The sequence below is a fragment of the Lonchura striata genome, chromosome 3, assembly GCF_050655825.1.
Source record: "Lonchura striata isolate lonStrDom1 chromosome 3, ASM5065582v1, whole genome shotgun sequence".
In the NCBI taxonomy this organism is placed as follows: domain Eukaryota; kingdom Metazoa; phylum Chordata; class Aves; order Passeriformes; family Estrildidae; genus Lonchura; species Lonchura striata.
In genome coordinates, this window is record NC_140705.1 from 94,402,779 (window position 1) to 94,430,536 (window position 27,758).

At 40.3% G+C, this 27,758-nt stretch overlaps 1 protein-coding gene and 1 long non-coding RNA gene across 5 annotated transcripts in view; one reads left to right on the forward strand and one right to left on the reverse strand.

The window, feature by feature from the left end:
• The window catches only part of FSHR (follicle stimulating hormone receptor), a 198,349-nt gene that overhangs the window by 156,975 nt on the left and 13,616 nt on the right, over positions 1-27,758 (forward strand). For 2 of the 4 annotated variants that reach the window (XM_085575776.1, XM_021540190.3), the window contains exons 3-6: positions 14,827-14,901; positions 15,292-15,366; positions 23,053-23,124; positions 25,334-25,411. In XM_085575776.1, coding sequence (XP_085431902.1) covers positions 14,827-14,901; positions 15,292-15,366; positions 23,053-23,124; positions 25,334-25,411 — 300 coding nt within the window. The remainder of the gene's footprint in view (positions 1-14,826; positions 14,902-15,291; positions 15,367-23,052; positions 23,125-25,333; positions 25,412-27,758) is intronic. The other 2 variants (XM_085575778.1, XM_085575777.1) reach the window with 1 other exon arrangement.
• LOC146768019 (uncharacterized) overlaps positions 1-27,758 on the reverse strand; it is a 110,901-nt gene that overhangs the window by 3,424 nt on the left and 79,719 nt on the right. The window contains exon 3 of the long non-coding RNA XR_014953957.1: positions 3,962-4,076. This is a non-coding gene — a long non-coding RNA (uncharacterized LOC146768019). The remainder of the gene's footprint in view (positions 1-3,961; positions 4,077-27,758) is intronic.

A 27,758-nucleotide genomic window follows, 5' to 3' on the forward strand; every position in this document is an offset into this window, starting at 1 on the left:
CTGATGTCACTTTCTGAAGGAGGACGTTCAAGAGAACATTTCTGGAACAACTGTGGGATAGTTCATCCACGTGGAGAATATATTTTGTCCACCTCATAGGGTGCTTCCTCCTCTGAGGAAAATAAATGCACTTAATAAATAGAAGGTTTCTCAACACAAATGTCAGGAACGGTCTCTCCATTTTGTCTTGTGCTTGGAAGTTTCTTCACTAAAAGCAGGAGTAATGCAGAATTTCATGTGGGGACAGAATTAAACCAGGTTTTGTTATTTGGAAGCATTGTTTACTTCTGTCTTGCTTTTCTGCTCAAGAGCACAAAGATTTACATCTTTATCTGGAAATGTTTATCCTTCCTAGTGCAATTGTGAAGTGAAGGTGCTCATTAGACATGTCTAATCCCTTTGTCAATCTTATCTTTTATTTGGAATAAGGTTTTTATAATGATCTGTTTTTCATCTTTATTCTCCATATTTTCAAGGCTTCTTGTGCTAGAATTTTAAGATTTATGCTTTTCCCATCTGTGCTGTGAGAGGGGGTGAGCACGACGCAGTGAAAAGAACGTGCTTATTTATTATTTCTGTTTCCAATTAGATGAGGCTCTTTGGGAGAGCCGGCAGCAGCAGAGCTCCCTGGAGGAAGGGCTGTTGGATATTTCCTTTGTGGGATTAAGGGGCTTTGTAGCTTTAAGGGGCTGCAAGTGGTAGGAGAGTTAGAAGCCAGAGATGGATATGTGTCACTCAAGGTCTGCCCTGGAGAGCGGGGAGCAGCCCCAGGGGTGATGGACAGGATTTACAGGAGGTCTGGGCAGAGCTTGCCATTGAGGAACTAGTCCCTTCAGTGTTTAGAGATGGACTGCACAAAAGAGGGGGACAAGCTTTTCAGCAGGGCCTGTTGCAACAGGAAAAGGAGTAGTGGTTTTAAACTAAAAGAGGGTTGATTTGGATTACTTATAAAGAAGGTTTCTGCTGTTTGTGTGCTGAACCACTGGAATGTCTTGCCCAGAGAGGTGGTGGATGAGCCATCCCTGGCAATATTTAAGGTCAGGTTGTTCTGGTCTCTGAGCCACCTGGTCTCATATATGTCCCTCTGGAAAGGTGGACTGGATGACCTTGAAAAGTCCCTTCCAACCTGTACTATTTTATGAACTCCAAACTTCCAAAGGCATTGGATGTCAGGGTAGGGAGGATATAAAATCTTCCCAGTTCTCTTCCAATATCCTGTAAGGTTTTTCTGCTTTGAAGTTAATTATCCTAGTTGATATTCTAATAAAAGCTGCCTTTTTTGAGCTTTAAAACCCTCTCATCCTTCTTTGAGACATCCTGTGTGGAGGAAGGTCAAGACTTACTGCCTCAAAATTCATGACTCGAAGTGCCCTCACACAGCACAGTCCAGACTGTTTTGTCATTACATTTTCACCATGTGCCACATCCTGGCTCCTCCATTCCCTGATTCCGACCCTCTGCTGGGGGACCCAGTGCCAAGAGCTGAGGCTGGAGGCACATTTGCAGCACATTGGAGGAGTAACCTCCAGGGAGGAACAGAGGGCAGAGCCATTGAGGCAATGAATTTCTACAGAGGAAATAAAAGGATTTCAGTTCATCTGTGACAGCCATGTGCCCAGGCATAATTGACAACACAAACTGTTTATTTAAAAATAAGCTTGGTTTTGCCTGTGTTTCTTGGTAGCAGACTTAAACACACTAACAAGTAAAGTGGTTTTTCACAAGCCATCATCTGTCAATATCAAGGATCCTGTTTTGTATTCCCAGGACCCAGAGTAGCTCTGAACAGCACATTATATTTCCACCCTACAGTGCTGCCAGGCACTGTGCTTTCAGGGTAACAGATAACATGTTAACAACTGAAACAGGCTGTAAAAATGAGGGGGGAATTGTGTCGGCAGTGGGCAGTCACTCAGGTCTCCAGACAGAGGCTCTCCTAATGGGATCTCAGCTAAGCATTGTACAGGCTTAACTCCCAGGCAGCACCTTCCTGTGACCTGGACAGTCTCCAGGTTTCAGGCAGCTTTCTCATACAGGGAGATTGACTTCATATTGATAAAAATCTAGGACATCATTGCTCTTGATTTTGGTGATGTGCAATCAGCATCAGTCCCAGCAATGTGACAGTAAGGTATCTTTTTATCTGCACACATAGGGATGCTTCTATTCCCTATATTTTGTGAATCTGTTGGCAGGCTGAAAGCTCTGTGCACTCGTGACAAATCTCTCATTTACCACAACTCCTGTGGTTCACAGGAGAGTGGGTAATGGCAGAGCAATAATTGTTCTTTGGGGAAGACCACCCTTCTTTGGGGAAGACCATCCAGGAGCCCTCTCTTCCTCTTCTTGCTGTTATTCACTCTCAGTGGCCTTTTTTAAAATCTGTAGAGCTTACTCCAGCTCTTACTCCAGCGGTGACCTTGTCTAATTGTATTGATTGTTAGTAACTGAAGGCTAATTAGGAAGCAAGTTGCTATGGCAATTCTTGAGTCACACATATAAAGAGAAAATACTGCTAAAACCACTAGTGCATGGTGGCTATTAGCATAGTTAAACAAATTAAAAAATATAATTCATTCAGATGTATGCTGGAATTCAAATGAAGACCTAATATGTAACACGGAAGTTTTTCCCTTGCTACCATATTTTCCTCTTCATGGCAGGTTTTTTTTTCTTTTATTTGTATGTTGAATGAGTTATACATAATTTTAGGACTAAATGACAAAGTAGGCTTTGGGTTGTTCTCTACTACCCCCACCCAGCAGCCCACACAAAATATGTCACAACAAGTTTCGTGTGACAGCAGAATGGCTCAGGCAGAGGGTAATAGGACTTGGAACCCCCCAGATTTCTGGGTCATTTGTTCATATCCAGTCCGCATGTGTGTGATGAATGTTTTATTTTCACTTGGCTAGGCTGATGGCTGACATAGCATGAGAGGGTGATCTCAGCCTGTGCCCTCAGGAGATGGTGATTCATTTCGAGCTCAGGCTGCCACAGCTGGCTGTCAGCAGCAGCAGCCTCTCTTGGCCAGACTTTGAAATGGGGTCTCAGTGGGTGTCCACACGCCTTTGTGGGGAGCTCTGGGAAGGTTTGATTGCTTTGGCTATCCTGTGCCTCATCTGTGGATAAATGAAAGATTTTTGCCATCCACATCGATTAAGTCTTTTTACCTCACTTTTAACTAAATGTGACCTAAAAGAAACTCAAGTGCATTCTCCCTGTTTAATGTGGGCCTCCTTCTTCTCCTTTGGCACCTTCCTAAGCAATCATGTCACCGTCACATCTGAGCTCTCCTGACAGTCTCCCCTGTACGTCTTTAAGGAGGAGGACATCAAACCGTGCATCCTGGTGCCACCCTTCTGGATTCTGAATGATGAGGCAGAATGGATCTAGGAGAGTCACAGGTCTATGTCAGAGAGAGCTGTGTCCTGAGTTCAGGTCATACCCTAAACTCCAGGGGAATTTCTCTGCCCTTCCCACTCTTCAGTGGATGAATGTCCTTAAATTGACTTTAGCAGCACACAGAGAAAAAAGTGAGAAGTGGAGTCATTTTGCAGCATTAATCTCTTTTAACAGGTCTTACAGATAAATATGTTCTGTGTGGCTTCTTGGGACTTGCATGCTCACAGAGATTCATTCATTTAATGGAAAATATGTTATAAAATTGATTAAAAGTGTGTGTCAGTTGAAAAAAGACAAAAAAAACAACCAAACACACACACGAGAAAACACACCCCAAAAAAATCAAAATATACAAGTATGTTTGAATTCATTAGGATCAACTAAATCCAAAACATCTGATGCGGGGCTTTGTGTGGTCCTGAAGTTAAATAGGTGCTACTGTCCTGACCCTGACATTTTGAGGTACGAGTTGCATGATTTCAGTAATTCAGCCCCCAGGGCAAAGACAAAAATTAAAACCCCCACATACTTAAGCTGCTGCATAATCTGTACTCACCAAAGGCATTCACATGGAACACAGGGGATTCACATGGGGAATTTCTTAGCCAGAGCCACACTCCTTTCTGTTGCACTCTGGGAACGTTGATTGCTTTGGCCAAGCTGTGCCTCATCTGTAGATAAATGTAAGATTTTTGCCATCCACATCAATAAAGTCTTTTTACCATCTTGGAACTGGTGGAAAAAGTATAATGCAACCCTATTATCTTTGTGTAGAAGAACATGCTGCGTGCTGGTGTTGCTGGTTGCTTTCTGTTTGCTGGATCTTTCTGCATGTAAGAAAAATGTTCTTGTGTCCAGGCATCTGGTCCAAATTTGAGTAATTTCAAGATAAAGTATCTTTCAGAGGGAATTCTGATCATGTTCCATAATATTATGTTTCTTCATTATTTGTTTCTTCATTCTGCTATTAAAATAATCCAAAAAATCATGTGTTTTTCCCCATCTGGTGGGAAAAGAAACAGTATATCATTTTTCTTTTAGCTTTAATTCAGTGTTTAACATTCCTTTAAATCTGAGCTAATTTGGGGTCACAGGCTTGCCTTTAATTTTGTGTACTTCTGTGTACTGAGCTGTGTGCTTTCTAGAGAAAACACTTATTCAAAATTGCAGGAAAATATGCACTTCTCTAAAATGTAGAATGCTAATGTAAATACATATCCACTATTAAAATCAATGGATTTTCATTCCTTCTGCTGCAGAGTCTGAAATCTTCTTTGGTCTCAACTTAAGCAATATTTATTAGAAATTATATTTATTGGAAATTATTGATTTAATTTTCTTTATTTATTTTCTAAGTGTGTTTCATCAGCATGACTTTTCCAAATGGTGATTTTTGTGGTTTGGGATCTCTTCAGGAATTGTTTTTCCCCCTTATCAGTAGTATTTTCTCAAAGGGTTTTACTGGAAATACTGAAAAAAATGGTTTTGCTTCAGTGTGAAAACACTGTAAATTCAATTTTATTTACATCAATACGGGAAGTCAGACAGAAAAAAATATCAAAAGTATATGCAATACTGTTCAGCAAAGGAATAGACCCAGCTACTTCTAAGGAAAACATAATTTTTTTATTCAAACCACATTTCTTTTTCAGCCCCCTTCTTTTGTGCTGTGGCTAGAGAGGAAGATTCCTCTTCTCCCTTGATGAAGAAGGAAGAGCTAATTCCAGTGAGGCTTTTTGCATCATCTCTAGGTCAAACTTCCTTCTGTGCCCCAGTTGTATATGACCCAGGATAGAGGGGAGGAGAATGGTTCCCAGGGAGATCAAAATACTCTGACACAGGAGGAACAGGTTGTTGCCAAGTGGCTGAGAATTGCCTCTGGGTTCTCAAGGGGTTTGCCTCATTCCTATGGAATGGTTCTGCCTGAAGGCTCCCCATCAAAGGGCTGGGTCCAGCCTGAGGATTTCCTTGTGAAAGCCCCACAAGAGGAGAAAGCCTTTGTTTAGTGCTTCTCCAGAGTGGGGTACAGAGCAATGGTTACAGCAGCCTCCTTGGAAATGGGGTGAGGTGTGCAGAAAGACAGCTGCTGCCTGCTTTCAGTGAGTAAGAACCATCCTGTGGCAATGGATTTGTAATTTTTATTGCTTTTATTGGAATATTGTGTGTATACACACACAAACACAGAAACTTATTATAGTGAATTTTGGCCCAAGCTTTATGACATCTTTCTTTCCCCCTGTTAAGACTTTCTTATCTGTATGCAGCCTTGCAGTGTTTGCAGATAAGGGCTGTAACTCAGGTGGAAGCATAGATTTTCCAAGGTTTCATAGTGGACAGCTATTCAGTTATTTGCAAAAGATTCTAGGTATTTTGATTCAGGCTCCTCTTTGCTGCCACTTAGCAAAAAGGTTAGGGATTGTGTGCAATTCCCATGTTTGCATGTCATCTCTGCATCCTCCAATATAGAACCTGCAGATTTGGGGTTAGCAGTACTTTTTTCTGCTCATGATATCATGAAATGATGTCATAATTAGATAAATCAGTCTTGTTGTACACTTGTTTTGTAAAGCTTTTGATTTAGTAGCTTCTTGGTGCTGCATGTTTTTTTCTCTGGCAGTCTGTTGCAAGGCAAAGGTTTGGATTTAAATTTGGAAGCATAAAAGAATATCCTTTTCCTGGTTAGGCTATATGTAGTCATACAAACATTTATTCAGTACCATCTTAGCTGAGCCTGGTGCCAAAGCTCAAGGATAAGAGTTTGTAGGGTCAAGGCTTCAGTTAGACACAAAACATAAGAATAGTAAGTTGCTTTTATGGAAGGGAAGGATGAATGCAAATAGAAAAGAGGAGACAAGGAAATCTCTCTGCTGGAAAAGAATAATTCACAGAGAGAACTCTTAACACTGAATAAGAGAAACCTAAACCTTTTCAGGAGAACATTTGAAAGATGTAGTACATGGTGCTGGCAACTGTTGGATGATGTCTATATTCATAATTGGGCTTAACATTAGGCAATACTAATATTTTTCTTATGATGGGTCAAGTCACGGAGATTTATTTTCACTGAAGTGGGTGTATGTACTATATGATTTGCTCTGGTGAATAATACTGTGTTCTGGGAGGGTGTTTGTCAGAACCCGTGATATTTAAATGATCCCAAGATTGCAGAAAGTCTCTGTCTTTCAGCCAAAGAAGAAGTCATAATTCGTCTGTGCTGGTTTCAAGGTGGTTTATTCTGTTTATCTCTAACATGTTCTACTGCCCTGCCTCAGGTCTGTCCTGCAGGGCAGCGTGTGGGGCTCTGCCCTCAGTGGGATGTTACAAACATTAAATACCAGAAACTACCTGTGCTATATTTACAATAATGTGCCAATATCTATCACCTGCATTGAACAGTGTGTCCCCAGCCTAAACCAACAGAAAACTGCCAACACTACAGTGAAATTATGGAAGGCATGAAGAAGAAGAAAAAGGACAAGGCACGCCCATGCCCAATTTCCTCCATCTTGCCCCTTTTGAACCCCTTATCTAGAATCCTAAAATTCTACTTTTGCACCCGTGCCACACTGATTATTACTTATATCAAACACTCAGAGCTTGTAATTCTTCCTGTAAGATTGAAAACTCTTTTCCATGGACAGAGATCACAGACAGTGTCTCTGGGGTCTCTGTCCAGGGGGGTTCCTGACCCCCTGCCAGGGTCCCAGACCTTCCAGGGTAGCCAGAGGGAAGCTCTGGATTCCCACAGATGTTTAATGCAAAAAATTGAGGAGTAAGAACAATTTTGTTTTAGAATTTCCTGTCTTAGCTAAAATGTTAGATTGTGCCTATCTGAGGCAGTTGTTATTCTGGATATTCCTGTTTCTGTAACATATTTGAATTAGTAATGAACTGTCTTCCAGAGGCCTCTCATGAATGTGAACTTCCTTAAAGCATTTCAAAACTGTCTGCTGAAGTATCTGGTAGCATCTGCTTCAGGATGATCTGTTTGGAAAGGCTATCCCTAGACTTTGGGTTCTGGAAGCCACATGTTCTCCCAGCCCAAGACAGTCTGCCTATTGATTTTTCCCAGAAATTATTTGCTGAAGTTCTTTGTTCAGCTGCTCTCCCGAATGATTGTCTCCAATGTAATTTCTTCTTCTCCCCAGGTCATCTTAATAAACTATTCATCATTAACTGGCTACTAAAGCCAAGAAAGGAGTAATAAAAGATAAGTGGCAATAATTGTTGCTTGCCCATTTCCATGGAAGGAGTTACAACTTAGGAATATCAGCATCTCTGAAAGAGAAGGTCCCTTCCTCAGCTGAACACCCATCTTTGTCTGCCAGCATGGTCTTAACATCCTCTGGAGCCCATTATACCTGAAGGGGAAAAGTGCCATTGACTGAGTGGGTGTTTCTATCTTACACACATTTGTCTGTCTTCCCTGCAAGCTTTCATAGCCAAAGATAAAATTTAGTAATTCCTGAAGCGGGGAGCAGCAGATATGTCTGTCCCAGGGGCTGGAGTGCACTGAGTTCTGAGCCCCATCTCTCTGGGCTGCCTGTGTGGAGGCAGATTTCTGTGGAAAGTTGCCATTTTCTCCAAAGACCCTTTTTCTTGTTTGATCCTACAAAGTTTCATGCATTTTCAGCATTGCTGGCAATAAACTGGAAGGACTGTAATATACTCCCTTAGTGCTGGAGTTTGAGGAGATGTTTGTCCTTCTCAAACTGTACTGATTATAAAATCAATTCTTATAGTGATGTAGCTTCGTCTGTTGAATCTGGTTGTTATCAGTCCCAATTCTGCAGACTAATAGTGTGCTTTTTCAGATTAGAGAGACCAATTTAAAACCTTTACATGGACAATTAATTTGATGCAACCAAACTCTCCACAGACTTTCATCTGGATTGCTGGCATGGTGCTAAAGCACAGATAGAAATAAAATCCCCTTTGCTTCTGTCTGCTGTGCAGAATTATTTTTTTTTCCATGCCTGCAGGGATTTTTTTTTTGAGAACATGGTTTCATGCCCTTTGGAGAAGACAGGAAGGCGAGCATTTGCACCTCCTGATAATCTCCCTCAAAGACTGATGCACTATCTGACTCCAAGTGTGGAGTTGCTATTAGTGTTCAGTTGGTTAAATGGGTTTTCTACTTATTTAGTAACGCCAGTACAACACGTGTGTGTATCTTCAGCAAAGTAAAGAGATGATGAGAAGAGTCAGTCCTTGATTTCATTTCTGAAACATCAATATCTGCTAAGAGATATTACCCTGTAACTCCCTTCTGTTCAATAAATCATGACAGGGAGACAAGTTTTTCATGTTCACAAGGAAAAGTGACAGGAGAAAGTGTCAACTATCTATTTTTTAAAGGTCAAAAGTCTCTAATATTTTTAAGAAAAATGGCTTTTCTTTTGTAACCTGTTTAAATCAATGTAGTAGCATTTTGCTGTCACTTCAGAGGGAAGTTTTCAGAAGTAGATTTTAGACCGGCTTGTTTCTGATCAGGCTGAAGAAATAAGAGCCACTCCATCCATGGCAGAGATACAGAGGAGACAGAGGTAGCCAGGTGCTTAATTTTTCAGTTCAGACATGTCTCAGGCTAGTCCTGTGGGGGCTCACCCAGTGAATGCTGGGCAGGATTGCTTGGGCAACACCACATTTACTTGTGAAGCTTGACATAAATTGTGGTATTAGTCAAGCACTGAGTAAAACTGACCTGGAAAATTTCTCTAAAGAGTATTTATATTTATAGAAAGGGGGGGAAATAAGCATTGCTGGCCTTTTTTCCTTTCTCCTTTCCCTTAAATGACCACAGTGCTGTTGATCTGTAGCAGTACAGAGAGCACAGTGAGGCCACCTGCTCTGGGAATCAGTACCTCCAGTATCACTGCTGATTGCAGGTACCTACAGAGTGAAAGAAAAGCCTTCATGGGAATCCACAGGATGGCTATGCCACAAAAAAACTGCATCAAAGGTGAAGGATAATAGCCAATAAATGCCCAATTATAATTTATCACAGGAAATACAAGGCGAACAGATCAAAGGTATAGCCTGTGTGTCACTACAGGACAAGTGAAAACACAACACGAGCCGCTGCTATTGCAAAGGTGAAAAAGAGGAAGTTTATTTTCTGACTCCAGCATTTATACTTCTCCAAAGGTGACAGTGGGTTGGAGGGTGAATGTGCCACCTCTCCAATGACATTGGACAAACTACCAGTACATCAAATTTCTCCGCCTCTATGGAGGAATGCAAAACATTGTTTACAGAAAGTCGTGTGAGAAAATTCTCAACAAGAATGTAAACTCAGAAGGCTTTAGAAAATCTTAAGAATCAGGGCAACACCTGTACATACCTACTCTGGAAGGGAATTTAAGGAAGGCTGTAGGAGTTACAGGGATGGAGTCATCACCAGGACCACAGAGTAGGTTCTGGGCCTGGAGAGGGGTGATATCCCTTCTTCACAACACGTGCCCTGCGGGCAACCTGAGCCTTGTCCTGCAGGGCAGCCCATTGTTGGCTAGACCACAGGTGCCTGGATAGTGTAATAAAGTCTCCACCAAGAGACAGGAGGGCTCTTGAGCCCCTGTAATCCAAGTGGGTTTATTGAGGAGAATGACAACGAAGGAGATGGGAGCAGGGGGAGTGGGCTGCAAGAGTGACCGGGGAAGGAGGGGCCAGAGTATATAACTGGGAAAGGCAAGGGGTGGCTGGAGTACAAACAGTCCAGTGGGAAGGGGGTGTAAGGGGGGAGCAGGGACAGACTGGCATAAACTGGACCAATGGGAACAAGGGGAAGGAGTGGTTGACTCGAGAGAACTAATGGGGAAACAGAGAATGTAGAACTTTCTAGAACAGGGGCATAGTACAACTGATGGCAGACATAAACTTTGGAGTGCATAGTGTCTGACAGACATACATTCATCTGCATGGGGAAGGCAGGAATCCAGGGGCAACACTTTTCCTTATACTACTGTGGTTTCCCATGGCATTCGTGGCGAATCCTCCCCAGAGCTCTTCTGAGCTCTTCTGCCTCATGTATGCTCTGCTCTTCTTTTGACACAAGTTTCCACTTAACTGATCTCTGTTAACCTTCATTATCCGTATAAAGGCACACAAACATAAGCACACATTTTTTAAAAACAGTCATATTTCCAAGCAGAAGAAGAAATTACCTTTTACCCTATCCCTGTGTGCTCCACTCTGATCCTGAAAGGAATTCCTATCATAAAATATATAAACTTCCAGTCTATTATTATTTTGTTGGTTTGAAACATTAGATCACTTGGCCCCAAAATCATTGGTTTGTGATTTTAATACAGTCTTGTTTTTTCTGTAAGACTTTTGTTAGCCTGAGACTTTTCCTTCAGTGGACTACAGAGAAACTGCCATGAACTATAAGTCCCTTGCTAACAGAATTGTTTAAAAGGCCATTTTGATGTATCTTGATTTTTACAGGTTGCACTCTGGGTGCAGCTGGTTTGAAGAGGAATCCTTCCTCTGGATCACACTGGGCTCTGCCACAGATGTCATGAAGTTGTACCCCTGGCATTGCCTAAGGGCAGATTTGCAGGCAGATTAAATGATTTTCCATCTCTCCCTCTCTTCTGACATACATGGAAATTATACACTGCACTCAGTTGCTGAGGGATGGGTAATAATGATTCCAGTTTGCTGCTTTAATGGCAAATTAGAGGAGATCCCTTAATCATGTGATGTCACGTCTTAGAGTCTTACATTCTCTTTGCAGAAAAATAAAAACAGTTGTCCTTTGTGCCTTTAGAAAATGTATTACTGATGCTTTTTCATCTTTTAGGCTGTATTTGAGTAAACAATTTATGCTTTCAAGGATCACTGGTGATTTCAGTGCAACTCTGCATGCAGTGAAAAGTAAGCTCAGGCAGATGCCTAAGCACTTTGCAACCACTGGGTGGTTTGGATGTTTGGGGTTTTTTTAAGAAATTGCCCCTGACTGTTTTGCACGCAAGGCTTGTGTGTTTCAGAAGTGATGCTGGGATTGCTGGCTGAGTTCCCTGCCGGAACTACCAGTAGCACTAATAGTGTCATTCATTCCAAACAAACAACGTAATAACAGCCCTATCTCCTCTCTTGATGACATATAATCAGATCTGCATTATGAGCAATCATCTGTTTGTGTGTATTTATACTGCAAGACAAAACACTTGCACAAACACTAGCCAGCAATCTCTTTTTTCTCCTTGTAGCTACTGCCTCAGGTGTTATTTGCTCTCCTCTATAGAAGATCTGAGTCTGCTGAGTTGGTTGTTTGATGTGAGCAGCAGTGGTTTGCACTTTTAATGTCATGGAAACCTGTATCCAAGACAGTGTTGTTTGGGATTTCCAGGAGAAGGTGTGCACTTTTTGCTAGATATGAATAAATAGTTCATACAAATTATGCAACCAAAACCCAGATTAGTGCTGCCTATTGTTCACAGTGTGTGCCTTATCTCCTAAACAGAATCCTAAACAGAATCCTTCTTATCTGAACGACAGCCCTGTCAGGTTTATGTGCAGCCCAAAACTGGGATTCATCTGCAGAGAACAATGAAAAGTAAGGTCATCACCACCAGGATTTCTTGGAGAGAGTGTGGCAGAGGATGCAGTTCATTTCAAGGGACAGAGGGTCTTTTCCCTCACCAGTGCAGTCCCCTGAACACAGAGGATGCATCCCAGCACCAGAAGGGTTACTACCTTCTGCCATTGACAATTTTCCCTTCTATTCCTTTTACTGGTCGTGAGATGCTCATAACCTCAACAGCTGAAAAAGAGGTTTGCTCCAGCTGGAAGACAAAAAAATGTCATTGTAAATGGACATATTTATATATGTCTATATTTTCATTGCCTGTTTAAAAAAACCAAGACTGTGTCCTTTGTACCTGTGAATGGGAATGTTAGAATGAAAGCCAGTGCATTTCCCACATCTCTGAAAGACCCCTCACACAGGTGTTATTTAATTCTGTTTAAAACGCAGTCTCGAAAAAACTTACTATTTTAAAAACTTAATCTTACAAAAACAGTTCAGAGATTCCTATCTTCCTATCTCTCTTCATTCCTTTCCTTCACCATGCATTCTCCAAGCCTTCCAGAGTGCCATGGCCTGCTTGTGCCCCACCTTAATCAGATCTGTATCTTCCATTTCTTGAATTGAAACAAAGCCAATAACCTACCACATTCTTTGGAAGCCAAAACACTCTTCTGATGCAGAAACATTCATTTTTAAGCAATCCATTAAAAAAGCTGTGTCATCCAAGTTGTTCCAAAGTTAGATAGCAGATTGGATCACAAAAAATTATTACCCTCAGCAGCACTATCTGCTGGGTGAGGTCACAACTGTGTTATGGTTTCTTAATAACCCTTTTTTCCCTGTGTAAGGCCAACACATCTGCAACATATTTCCCCTGAACTTCTTAGTGGCATGAAGTATCTTCTTGCTAAATGTATTTGTTGGTTTTAAACGTGCTGCTTTTTCTGAAGGTTTTCTTTTTTCTAGACAAGTGATTTTTAGATTTTGAGGAATGAAAAATATACACCTGACCACCCAAAAAGAGCATGGGGAAAACCAAACCAAACCTTAAAAGTGTAAGACACCTCCTACATTGTTAAATCTTTGAGACTGTAGTTAGCAAGTGAATTTTATACTGTCATATAAATACTTCATAGGGAGTGTTTGCTTCTATTCTATTCTATTCTATTCTATTCTATTCTATTCTATTCTATTCTATTCTATTCTATTCTTCTGGATATTTCTACTCATATCTTGTAATTATTTTTAAACAAAACAGGAAGATGATAAAAAATCTTTGGATCATCCCTTGCAATGGCTGTGTATCTCATGTAGCATGAAGGAATCCCTATCTCCACTGAAACATTTTGTTGCTGCTGAAAATTAAGTAATAAAGAGGAACACACTCATTTGTGTGGTGGTTCAGCACTGCTAAACAAACCCACTCCTCAATGCACCCTGCCAACCACCTATTGTCAGTTCTCATGTACTTTTATTTTCTTATTTTCCTGCCAGATAGAGCTCCTGGAGCAGAGCAGAGTTGGATTTCTTCCATAAAAAAACTTGAGGAAACAGAAGGGAAAACTTATTATTAAACTAAAAAATACTAAACCACTGTGGCATTTTTTTTAAACTGAAAAGGTCAGGTGTCTTCTTTTGCAAGGCTTTTTTTTTTTGTCTTAAATGGGCAGGTAATCTGTCAGGTATTGTTCAGCTGTTACTTAGAAGAGAGTGGAATACATTTATATTTCTCTGTTTAATTTTTGTGATTATTTTTTGACTGTGCACATGAGATTACAATCTCTTGTTTTACCTCAGGCCTATTTGAATCTATTTGTAACCATCATAATTTCAAAAGAACAAGATATCCAGGAACAAGTGTCATCCAATTTCCAGTCTATTTATCCAAGGTTTCATTCCAAAGATGTGTGCAGTTACCTTATGATTAAAATGCGATAGACCATGAACTATCATTGAATTACAACTGTATTACAAATTTTACTTCCTACAGCTGACCTCAGCCTGAGAAAAAAAACATTTTGGCACCACTTCCAAAAAAAATGCAGTGAGGGATCTTTTGGCGTGGTGTCTTTACCTTGACCTTCCTGGTCAGTGCTGGAATAAGTGATGTGACTGGGACAGTGGACACTGCAGAAATACCCATTTGATTCACATGGGGAAATTCCTGAGCTCTAAATTACACCAGAGCCTGAGCCCTGTCTTTGCCATCCCACAGATTAAAGAAGCAAAGAAATATGTGCTCTGGACTAACAGGAGATGCATTCTGGTGTGGTGATAGCAGTAAAACTGGCCATTTATATTCTGCAGTTCTCTGGCTGTAAGTGGGCATTAACCATGTACAGACCATGTCAAATTGGGTTTGCTCCAAGCTGTGGAAGATTTCTTCATTTCTGTGGTCTCCAGTTGCTGCTAACAAGGGCACATCTGCTGGTGGCTTAATTTTAATGTCTGTTCTTCCCATTGGGTCAAGACAGCAGTTGCTGAAGCTGTGTCATATTTCTTGGGAGCTTTTTTGTTTTCAGTCACCTTCACCCCCTCTTTTCATCACTGAATTAAAATGTTTCATTCAATTTCTGTCGGTAATTAGTAATGTCAGAAGTCCAGTACCCCATGATGGATAGACCCTGACTTCTAATGCACAGGGAATAGTGGCAGCAGGACATGCAGGGCTGATGCTGTACATACAAACTCCAGCCTCAGCTCTCTGTTTGTGACTGTTGTTGTTGCTTGCCACAGCAGTAGTCATCAGTGTTTCTGTTTTCTTATCTGATATCCTCCTTGTTTTTAAAACTCATCAGTAATCTGAGAAGTTCCTTGTGAATTTTTCACTTCTCCATTTTCTGCTTCACCATGACTTGAAATATCTTGACTTCTAAATTATTTTGCAGAGAGATCTCACAGAATGATGCCTTGGAGGTCATAGAAGCAAATGTGTTTTCCAACCTTCCCAAACTACATGAAATGTAAGTAATGAGCAATCTAAATGCAAAGGAGACAATTATAAAGATTCATTATAGGCAAGTATCAAAGGTTTCACAGTTTGGTTCAGGTAAGCACTGAAGAATTTGTAGCATTATAGGAGCATTTGAAATCTTCCTTTGTCTTTTCCATCTTCTTATCTAGCTGTCCCTTTCTTCACCTGCTCAGGTGAAAATTTATCCTCAGATCACTGCCAGGATCAAAAGGTGGTGGGGTCTGCCTGTCCATGGTGGGCTGCTCCCTGAAATCATCCAGATCTTCTGCTGTCAAAAAGAAAATCCCAGCATATTGTTCCACTGCATTATGGGACAAACACAATTTCAGGATCAATATATTGATGTATTTTTCTCTGATGTTTCATTTCCTCTTTGCAGAAGAATTGAGAAAGCCAACAACCTCGTGTACATCGACAAAGATGCCTTCCAACACCTTCCAAGCCTCAGATATTTGTAAGATCTTTTGCTCTTTACAAGTCCTAGAGTCACTTTGAATTACACACCTGTGTATTTGTCCAGCTGGTGCTGAGCACTTTGAGTGATAAGACAGGATAATTCCCTCTCCTCACTACCAGCTGCACATTATCAAGACACATTTTCATGCCTGCACAGTCCTCAGAAAAGCTGAAGATAAAGCTTCCACAGAGGAGTCCCACACACAAGTTCCTTGAGCCATTCTAAGAAACAGGTTGAAAATGACTGATGAGAAGAGGAGCTGGAGCTTTCTTACATCTATAGAAAGAAATTTAGGTTGCAATTCCCCCCTTCAACTTTAGGTTGAAGCTCCTCTCCCAGGAGCTTAGGGACAAAAATAACATTTCTCATCTGTCTTTGCTATGGTGCAGCCTTCTGTTATATGTCACATACATGATGTTAAGCATTCAAATTATTTTTTCTTTGGCAAAGGTGGTGTTATAGCTATGGTCTTCATAAATGCCTGATGTGAGATGATTAGATCCCCAAAATACAAACATATAGCTGTATTCAGATACAAAATAATTGTTTACAAAATACAAAATAAAGCTGTATGTACAGCTTTATTTCCACAGCCAGCCTCATCAAGAATGTGATTTGCACCACTGTGGTTGCCACATCTGCTTCTATGGAGTTGCCATCAAAATTCAGTGGTAGCTGAATGCATCCTTAGAGAAATCTGGTTACTCAAATATATTTTCACAGCTTTTAGCACATGGTTTTAATGTGACTGACAATCTCTCCTCTGCATTAAAACCCCAATGAAGTCCAATGAACTCCATTTACCAATAGTTGGTTTTAATGGTGCCAGCTTATACATATACATACTTATATACTTATACAAATAGTGCCCTTTGGTGGGCAGGATACCAGTTTATTCACCCAGTAGGATACCAACTTCACTTTTGTATGTCCCTTCACCTGAGCACATAAACCCCATCTGATTTTCCTGACACAAGAAACCTTACTCATACAAGAAACCTTGTTTTCCTTACTCATGCAAGAAGCCTGGTCATGGTTTCTACATTTCAGTATCTAAAAGGAAACATTTAATTGTCTGGTCAGAGATTTCATAAAGACAGTATGAAATCAGGTCAGTGGTCTGATAAGTGCAGCCCCCAGTAAGCCTAGGAGTGTTTGAAGTCTCTGAAAATCACTAGTATCTGACAGGTTCTGGGCTCAAAAATGCCAAGGGGCATTACTTTGAATTTTTACTTTAAAATTTGAGATTTAAGACTTGGACGTTAGGAGATAAGGTGTATTTAGCACTAGAGAAGCCATTGCAGTTTAAGCCCTCATTGAACTGGAACATGTGTCTAGATTTGGAAGAGGATTTTCGCTCTTCCCAGTATTTTGACTGATTCCCACTTTATCAAATTCATCAGGCAGCTTGGTAAACTTTAACTTTTGTGTTTGCATAACTGGAACACAGATTTTCTCTTGACAGTAGAGAAATAAAGCTCTAAGTTTGCATTGTCATGAAGAGATATCATGTGCCTTTTTCCTCCCATTTCAAGCCTGAGTCATCCAGCAGTGACTGCTGTCTTTGAGTAGCTCTGGCCATCTAAAAACAAAACCACAGCATTTGTTTATCCCATGTAAAATCCCCAGAACAAGTTGCCATGGGGAGTACAGTTGTCAGATGTACAGATGGGTAGAAAGAATGAGAGCATATTTAACTCACGTGAAATTGAAGAAGAAATGTGAACATTCTAAAGAACACACTAATTTCAGTGAGCATTTAAATATGGGACACCGAAATCATAGGTGAAGGTAAAGTCACACTTTAAATATCTGAAATAGTGCTTTTCTCTTGGCGCTAGTGGATGTTGCCTCTTCTGAACAGTTCTCATTCCACACTCCCATGCATGTTGATTCAAACATTCAGAGGTTCCACCTATGTAAAAATTCAGCTGCAACATCAATGCTATGACCAATAGAAGCAACAGGCTGAAAATACAGAGTCTTGCTTGTCTACCTGACCATTCCCCTGCCCTCTTCAGCTAGTTTTTCTTGCTAGTTGATATCAGAGGAAACTGTATTTTGAACTTTTTTAAAGGTTTTTTTCTCTTGTAAGCATGGAGGGCCAGAAGAGACTCTCCAGCTGCTATATCCTATTTCTTCCCAGAACCACTTCATACATCCCATTAATTAAGTGCTTTATTGAAATTTCTGATGCTCTTCACTGTTCCCTACTTTCTTCCATTTTCCAGGAGAGGCTTTTCTAGAAATGTAATGATTTGATAACTAGAAGATCTCCTCTAGTTTATTTATGGCTCGTTAATTCATGTTCATTCTTGTGCCAAGGCTTTTCTTTTCTCTGGTTTATGTTCATAAAATCCATTTTTGGTGTTTACTCCAGTAATGGATTCATGCTGCACCCCCTCTGTGCCTTCATTTTAGGAGGTAAAACCCCCCAGTCTTGCATGAAACCCCAATGAAGTCCATTTAAAACTAGTTAGTTTTAATAGTGGCAGCTTAATAGAGAGTACAAAAGGTGCAGGTTTCCTGGCTGGACCTCCTGAACAGATGAATGTGGGGTTTGTTCTAATAACAAGGGTTGAGGAAGATGTGCTGGGGGTATAAATCTGTGTCACATTGTTGGCTTCAGTGGAGCTGCATCATTTCCCCACATGGGCCTGGGAGCAGGACACAAAGTTCTTGTTGGGGACTTTCTACATCCAGTGAGACATGATGCTGAGTAACACCGTGCTCAGATCACCTCTCTAAGTGCAGCCACACCTTCATGTTCTCCCCTGCATTTCTGGAGGAAAGATGCCATTTTCCCTATCCCCTGGCCTCACTGCCTGCTGCTTGCCCTTGTGGGAACTGAATAGGCAGAAAGCTTTGCTGTTGAAAAGGGTAGGATAGTTAATTTAATGAGAAAGTAGAAACCTTGATGGAAGGCTGTAAAACACCATTTGATAAAGGTAACGCAGTCCTCATATTCACCTTCCTGTGACATGCAAGGAAGAGGCAATACTGAAAATAAAATGTAAGATGTCGAGGAGGTTAATAGATTGATGGTTTTTCAGTTCAGTCAGGGGGGGTTTTGTGGTGGTTGTTCAGGGTTTTTTATACAATACACAAGCAAAAGGTTGTAAACATGTGGGACTATAATTTAAAATAATGAATAAAAGGGTAAAGCATCTGTGTGGAACAACTATTGCAGAAATGATAAAAATTTTAAGGCCATGAGAGGAAACTTGTAAAACCTGGAAACTTGTAAACCTGTACATCACTGCCTAATTTTTGCATTAATTGCTGTAAGTTAGGAAGGAATAGTACATGGTTTTGTCAATATCTTGTCACATAACAGATTAGGTGATTCTGTCTGACTGTATAAGGAGGTACAGAAAGACCAAGCTGCAACCAGCATCTCAAAGCACAAGGACTTGGACTTGGGTACCTGCCCATCCTTGGATCATTGTGGTTCTTCTGAAGCTCCCAGCTATGGGGACAGTCTGGCAGGGTACAAGACAATGTGCTCTGATTCCTTACACAGTTCTGTGGCTGTAGCAAAACTTATAACACAGTGCAGAAAATCTTTCAGAAAAAAAAATATATTTACTGGTGGTTTTTGTTCAGAAAACACAGAGAAAAAAAAATTAATCAGTCTCAATGTCCAAAATTGAGCCCAGGTACTACAGCCCATTAGTTTAATGACCTTTGCAACACATTGTTTGCAAGGCTTTCTCTGTGTTTCTACAAAAACAGTTTTATAGCCACTGGGTCATGTTTATGGGCAGGCAAGAAGCTCTAGCTAGCCTTGTCAGTTCCCTCATTGGCTTCATGGCCTCATTATGGCCACCAGCTGTTGAATATTAATATGCTTTTATCTCTGTCAACTTGGAGACAAATACATTTCCTCTTCAGCCCCTTTGTCACTCCCTTTTTTTCCTGCATCATCATTACCAGAATGGCAAAAAAACACAAAGAAAAGGAAAGTGCTGAAAAAATGCAGTGCTGAATAGTCTAAATCTTCTAGAAACAGGCAACCTTAACTTTCTCACCAGTCTTCTAGAAGCAGTGAAGAGAATTGCTAATTGGTTTGCTTGAGTATGTGCCAGAGAGACAGACTGCTTCAAAATGGTAACTTACTGACCTTTTCATGGGTACAAGATTATTTATCTGGCACTCATTAGGGAGACCTGTGGCATAGTCTCTTTAATAATGTAGTGATGGCTTTGCAAACTCATTTTCTATACAAAATTACTTCTAATATGTCTTTTGGTTCATTTTCTAGGGATGTCCATGTCCTGTATTAAGCAATCTCAGCTTACAATACAAAGATTTGAATGTAACACTCCTTTCAGGTTAATTTTGAGGGAATACAGCTGAATTGTTGGAGAGGAGGGAAAATGTAGGTGCCAAAACTATGGGTTTTGCCTGCAGAAGGAGCAGAGCCCAACTCCAAGTCTTTCAGCAACTTGTGTCTGTCTCATGCTTCCTAAACACAAATCTGCATTTGCTGCAGGTGCAGCAAACACCACAGAATTCCTGACCCTTTTCTTGGAGTTGACTCTTCAATAAAAAGAAGCGATGCTCCACTCCATCCTTTGGTGTGGCAGCCTCACAGTTAAAGACCTTCCCCCAGCAGTTGGGGCTGCAGATTTAAGAAGCCTGGGATACCTGAATCAGAGGAATGTCCTGCTGGAATCAGGCTCACAAGCACCATCAAGTGACCAGTGTGATTAAGGGACACAAAGATAATGCTTCCTGAGTGAAGTTGTGTTTATCTCTGCCTACCCTGAGTCTGCAATTTAGCAAATACCCGCAGTAAATTGATGAAGTAAACTGTGTTCTCATATTTGTCAGAATAGCTCCTACAATTTGGCACAAGAAAGAAAAAAAAAAAAAAGAAAAAAAAAAAAAAGAAAAAAAAAAAAGTTGATAAGCAGCCAGAATCTTCCAGGAATTAGTTTCTGATTTTTTTTTTCTCAGCTGATTGTGGTGCTCTGTTTTCTTAAGTGCTGAGTCTAGTAAGCCTTTTCAGAAATACCTTGGAAAGCAGCCATCAGCCATCTGAAAAAAAAGGGTTCTCACCAAGTTGTTTATGCATGGCAAGGGGGGACTCAGTTATAACATAGATTAAAGAGGACACTTGTTTAAAGTGAGGTTACTAAGGATGTATACATTGTATGGTAAATATATTGACAAAGCTGTCCTGCAGGAAAGATATTCAGTAAATCGGATTATCTACATTCTAAAAAGATTATCCACTTAAAGGCCTCTGGAGATTTGCTGGTGGAATAAAAAGAGAGGCAAGATCTAGGCTGCAGTCTAGCTAAATATTTTTTCAGTTATTTTTCTGCATTTAATTAAAAGAACATCCTCTCCTGCTCCTAATCACCATTCTGTGCCTCTGTGCAATCAGTGCCTTGTACCACCTGTAGATTTACTTCAATATGGAATGATTTGTCAAAGATGCTTTCCTCTTCTTCTCATGCTGCTAAGTTGACACCAGTGAAAATTGAGCCCTGAACACTTTGGAATTAGTGGAAAGATCAGAACTAACCCAAGGCATTGGAGATGTTTTTTCTCACATGTATGGTGAAAGCCCTGATAACCAATGTGGAATTTTGATATGCTGGGATTAAGTTGCCCCTGGGAGCAGTGTTTGAATAGCAGATGTCACCTTTCATTGCTGCACCATCAGGACTGAGATTTTCTTGGGAAAGGACTGTAGAAAGAAAAGCTTCTTATGTCTTCTCTGCCCTGAAGTAGCCATGCACTACTTGTCAGCAGTCTCCTCCTTCATTTTCCTACTAAAGGAAATATATGCCATAATTTGTGTTTAAAAGGGGCATGTAAAAGAGGATTGCACAAATTTTTAGCATATGACTCTTTTTAAATTAAAGGCAGCTTTCCACTAAAACCCTGAATATCTCCAGTAATTTAGAGAGTGTATTTTAAAATATTGTAAGGGGGAGTTGCAGGTTCTTCTCCTATTGCTTCTATTTTTTTTTTTTTTTACAAAGTCCTTTTATGAAGTGTAAGTGCAGAAATGTTTTAAGTAACCTTGTATAATCCACCTGCTTTGTTAATCATGCTTTCTATTTAACCATATGTAATAGTTTTCAAAGGCATTTTTGTGGCGCTTTCTTGGTCACACTTGACAGCTGCTATTTTTACGTTAATGCAGTGTCAGACCACTCTGAATCCTGAGACAAAACAGTCTTGACATTTCAGCAACTTTCCCAAATTGCCTTCTTGAATATTCACTAATAGTACTTTAATTTTTCCCTGCATATGAACTATTGCTTTCTGTTACAAGATGAGACAGATGAAAGTTGGCTTTTCCGCATCTGAGGATACCCAGATACCATCTCAGGGATCTCAGAGCAGTATTTATGCAAGTGAATGGCTTTTTTATGGACTTATGTGTCATCTTGAGTTCCCAAATGTAGGATTTGGTTGTCATATGTAGGCGTTCGGTTTCAATTCAAATTATGAAACCTGAAAGACTGCAACTCTCCTGAAATAATCTAGGTTCATAAAAAAACATCATATGAACAATGTTACCTTTTTCTGGTCTCAACCAGTTCTTTGATCACAATTCAGCTATTCAGGAATAATACTGTTTAAAAAATAAATAAAAGAAAAAAAATCACATCTAATAATGAAATAATATTGTTCTAAGTGCCAGGATAAAAAAAAAACTGTGTTCCTTAAGAAACCAATATTCTCAGTGAAAGGTTACCTTCTTTACTATCTCATATATTAAAAACACAAAGATATCATCAAACTTTCAAGAATCCAACATTTCTCTTTGTGTGGTGGGGTAAACATGAGACTTTTTGGTGTCTGGAAAAAGCTCCAAAATGTTCAGAGGCCAGTCCAGTCCAGCTCCTCCTTCCAGCACTCAGCCCTCCTTCCAGCCATCAGCAGCCACCAGTCATCTCCTGCTGCATGGCAACATCAGATTTTTCCTGTCCTCTTACCCTCTGGATAACAAAATTTGACTAAATTAGATGTGGCCCATCTCTGTGGATACGTGTGATCTCACTGGCTGTGAGCACAGGGTTTTCCTTCAGGGTCAGCAGTTCTGGCTTGTTGTTTCATAGACAGGAACCACAGTGCAGAGGCCAGTGATGGGCAGTGCAGTGGGAGGGTGGAGGTACCTAAGGACTGAGGCTTGGGTCCATTTCCAGTGACACAAACTGCTGAAATGTTCCCATAGTTTTGGCTCCTCAGTATCAAAGGTGCTGGGGAGTAAAATGTCCTAATTCTCTCCTAATTTCATCAATTAATTTCCCCTGGAATTAATGTGTTCTCTATTACAGTAGAAGGTTTAAATTGTGGTGGGTTAATACTTTTGTCTTAAAACAACTATCATGAAAATAATTATCCTGTGTCAGTGCAGTCGATTTCTTAGAATATTGTTAGGAAATTACTATGGACAATTTACTGAGATCATCAGGAGGGACTGTGTTATCATCCAAGGTAAGTTTTCTCCCATTACCTCTTTTGGCAGAACTCAGCTTGTACTTTGGACAAGAACCTTTTTAAATTACAATGTCAAGTTTCCTAATGGGAAACCCCACTTTTGTGGCTAAACTCTGCCTTTTGTGACAACCATTTTAAGTCCAATGTTCTTCTTCATTAATTGCTGCCTTCTTTCCAGGAGCAAATTGAATAATCTTCATCTTCTCTTCCCCTTAGGTTAATATCAAACACTGGCCTTCGGTTTTTACCTGCTGTCCACAAGGTTCACTCTTTCCAGAAAGTTTTGCTGTAAGTTTGAACGTTTGCTTTTCACAGTTTGAAAGCTGCCTTTGAGTGTTCTGCTCCAGCAAAGCCTTTCAAGACACGATTCCCCATGTGTTCATTTGCTAGCTCCACAGTGGCATGTTGATTGTGATTTTGCAGGCATTGATGGTCAGAAGGTCTCAGCTCTCTCTAGGTCTCCCTTCTACAAAGCATTGGAGCCACTCTAACTGCAATGTGAGCACATGTCTGGGTGGCCCAGGGGACAGACAACAGCCTCTAACTCCTCTTTCAGAAGTTGAAATCCAAACCAGGATAGTGGCAGTGGAAATTTGTTGTTACCTGATAAAAAGTTTCTGACCTGCATGGGAAGAGTCACTGATCTCAGAGCTAAGTTCCATCAGAAGTGGCCACATCACAAAGAAAAGAAAAATAAGAACAAACCACACCAAAACCCAGACTCAGGGAATTATCTACCATACCCTTTTATATTTTCCCCTGTCAGTAACACTGTCCAGAAAATGAAATTTTTTTTACTATGGAAAACTCCTGTGCCAGTGAGGAAAAAAAAATATTTGTGCAAAATTTTGTGTGAAAACAGGCTGTTAATTTCCTAAAGCACTTTTTATTCTGCAGAAAAAATGCACATCAGAAAAACTTGGTTTCTTTTTCACTGAAAAATATTTTGCATACATTTCTCAATCAGTTCTTAATATAAATGAAAACATTCTTTTGGAGAAGATTTACTGTTAATTCACATACAAAGTTCTGCATCCTCAGATCTTTGATTAGAAGATTTCAACCTGCAGAAACATTAATCCTGCAATTATTAATGGCTATCTTATAATACCCATTAATATCAATAAATATGCATATAAAATATAGAGAAGGTTGACTGAATATAGTATGCAGACATATACAATAAGAAATCTATTTCAGGAATACATTTGATGTATGTAATTCTGAGAACTTCAGTTCAGTGCTCCTCAAAACCATCAAGGAAATGCAACAGCTATGGCATTACAGGGACTTTCACCTATACACGTTTGTGTTTATCATCAGTCTTAACTAGACAGGAATTACTGCATCCTGTACCAGCAAGAGCTTTTAATTTTTTAGGTGCAACTCCTCACTTCTCTGTAAGAATAAATAAACCTTGATACTGATTGAGTCCCAAACTAGACCTCTGTTCAAACCTTGGACCCTCTGAGGTCAATAAGAGAATTCCACTTGGCTCAAGCTGTGCCAATATTTAAGTACCAAAGGCAGGTCTTGAAATTTATAAAGGGCAGAACTTTAGTAGAGGGATACAGTTCACTTGCATGGGTGCTGTGTTCCCTCCCTATTCCTGTTTCTGCTGCCCTCAGTTTGCTGAATGAAGCCTCTGTGTAAGTGTCACTGTGCAGAGTTGTGGCTGTATGGAGCTTGTCAGCATGAGATAATTCTGGAACCACACTTAATTTCAAGCTTTGCAGATAATTAATTTTGTTCCCTGCTTTCCAATAGAAACAGCATGGAAACAGCAATATCCCCAGTCTAAATTATGAGTAACACTATTTAACTTCTCTGAGGCCTATACTGAGCCAGCAACAGAACATTCCTTTTTTTTTTTTTTTTGGTTTGGTTTTTCTTTTGTTTTGTTTTGTTTTTTGGGTTTTTTTTGTTTTTTTCAGTCACAACTGAGAAAAGACAGAAATTCTTATTTGTTAATTCAACAAATTGCACTGACAGGGGTCCTGCATTTAAGTTCTTAAGCACATACAAAGCTTATAAGCAACCCTGTTGACATCAGCTAGGGAATGATTCATGGGCTGGTAGGTACCCTGCTGAATCAGGCCAAAAAGGCTAATGGCTTTCCTCCTTCTGGTTGGGAGGCTGGGAGAAGGGTTGGCCTCGCAGACCCTCCCATTGCATTTTCTGGGGAGTATGTTTGTTGGAGGAGCTATTTCATCCCCTTCAGCGTTTCAGACCTTACCTTATATGCATTTTAATGTCTTTAGCCTATTTGGGAGGAAAGTATGGGGGTGTTGGAAATGTTTTGCTCCAGCCTTTTTTATCAGGAAGGTTTGTGCTCTGCGGGAAAAAAAAGGCTTGGAAACTTTGGTCATTGCCCTCTGTCTGTAGTACTTCCTCAGATTGAATATAAAGGAAAAATACTGTGTTTGAAGCAGCATATTGTATTGAAAGGTCATAGAAGTACAAAAAGCTGTGTTTTCTATTGTATTTTATTTTTCAGAGATATTCAAGACAATATCAATATACGTACAATTGAAAGAAATTCATTCATGAACCTGAGTTCTGAAAGTGTGATTCTGTGAGTAGACATAGCAAACTCATTTTTCTCCTTGTTAGCTCATTTCTTTTCCAGAACAGGGTCAAGGATAGCAGGAGTTGGACACTTTTTCATACACTTCCAAATTCAGTTTGAGATTTTAATTTCTCCTTGCCCCTGAGATCTTGGTATTCAGTTTCCCTGCCATGAAACAAATGAATGCTTTTGTGTTTTGTTTTGGGTTTTTTTTTGGTTGTTTTTTTTTTTTTGGTTGTTGTTGGTGGTGTGTTTTAGTCCTGATCTTTATTTTAGAAGCACATCAGAGAGCAAATTTAGTAATTACCGATGCCAAGGTTAAACAGCTACAGCTAGATTCCCTGTGATACAAATTGTGTTCAAAAGGATGGCACGACTCATAAATATTTACAGTCAGACACATCACTCAAAGACGTTTATTAGTTGGGCAGAATATATGAAAATGTTGTGGAAATGCGGTTATTTGTACACAATGTTAATGCATTGGTACGGGTGGGTTCACAATGCAGTTTGGAGCTGCATGGTTAGATGGCTCTACATTTGATTTGAACAGTCATGTATTTTAATGAACTAGCTGGCTTCTTTGATCCTTTCTCTCTGTATATCAAAACATACTGTTTGCTTGCTAACAAGCTGCCTTCCTTTCGCTTAGCCAGTGGCCAGATTGGAAAAAATTCCTACCATGTGGTTTACCTGGCACACTGAGAGAGAAAAGCAAGGTTTGAATCGACTGAGCTCATGTCCATTCTGGGGAGAGCAAGGTCAGACCATCAATACTGAAGAGAGGCCAGTAACAATTCATTTAGCTTTATCTCTCCTTTTTCCCTATCAGTTATGCACAGACTCTCTATACTTCAAGTTCTGAAGTTTTGAAAACACACACACACACACACACACACACACACACACACACACACACATACACACATATACACACAGACTTTTCTCAAGTATGTATTTCCAAAGCACTGCACAACAAATGCTATGTTTGTTTTCATAATACCACTGGAGGGTAAGATTAATACCCCAGAGTTTTACAGTGTTTTGATCTCTCTGTGGCACTCGAGCAGTTTGAAGTTAGCTTTCCCCTCTCTCCCAAAACGTTTCATTGCTTATCATCAGGATGAAATTCTTTACTGTGAGGGGTTAAGGCAGAAGAACATGTTGCCCAGAGAAGATGTGGATGCCCCATCCCTGGAAGTGCAAAAGGCCAGGTTGGATGGAGCCTTGTGCAGGTTGGTCTAGTGGAAGGTGTTGCTGTCCATGGCAGGGGGTTTGGAACCAAGTGATCTTTAAGGTCCCCTCCAGCCCAAATTTTCTATGATTCTGTGATGTCACAGGCTCCCCACACCCACCAGTGTGTGCAAGAGCAGCAAGAGCCATGTGGGCAGACTTGGCCTCCAGCACCCTGGTCAGACAATGTCCTGACCTTACTCTAGTTCTCCATAGAGCAATTCGGGATAGAGACCCTGCATGCACCCTTAGAGAGTCCCTGATTAGGCTTTCCTTGTGCTGTGGTGAACTTCGTTCGTTTTAGCCACAAATTTGCAATTTTTCTATACAAAACTAAAGTCACAGCAACTCAACGTTGAGTCACAGCAACATCCTTTAGCAAAAGCAGGCATATCAAGTTGATTAAAATCACCCAGGACCCACTGAACGCCCACATTCTAGGGAGAAACCATTTTGATAAGCTTAGTTGTAGAAGGCTTCAAGCATATTTCCACCAGTAATTTGGATTTGATCTTACGCTATGCATGGGATAAGCACAGGTGGGAACTGAGGAGACATTTGGTAAGGAAGTGCTAGAAATTTATGGAAGAAAACCACCTTGCTTCCCTGGTCTGCATGCAACTTAGGCTCTAAGACAGATCTTTCCAGTCCTGAAATAGGGTGTAAATTCCTGTTCCTCAGGGACAGTGACCTCTTGCACTGGATGAATTTTAGAGTTTTAAAAATCATCTCTAGCCATGAAATTATAAGGAAAAGCCTCCATGTCGAAGCTCTAATATCTGCCTTCATTGTCACTTTGCTAATGCAAGAGTTAGTGGAGTCAGTAAGGATGCTGGTTGAAGTGAGGGGAGAATCTGATTCAACAGGAATTCATCTATGTGTACTATAATGAGGTCTCAGTATTTGGGTAATTTTTTTGCTCTTTTTACTACTCAGATGCTATTAGCCAGGTGACAGGACTATATAGTCCACACTGTGTCTACAGTGACTGTTTTACAACCTTAGTATCTCATTGCATTAGCATCATGTTCAGTGAGAGAATGCAGTAAGTGCTAATAGTGTGATTAAAAACATATCTATCAGCCTGGCAGCTACAAATTTATAAGATCAATGTAATATA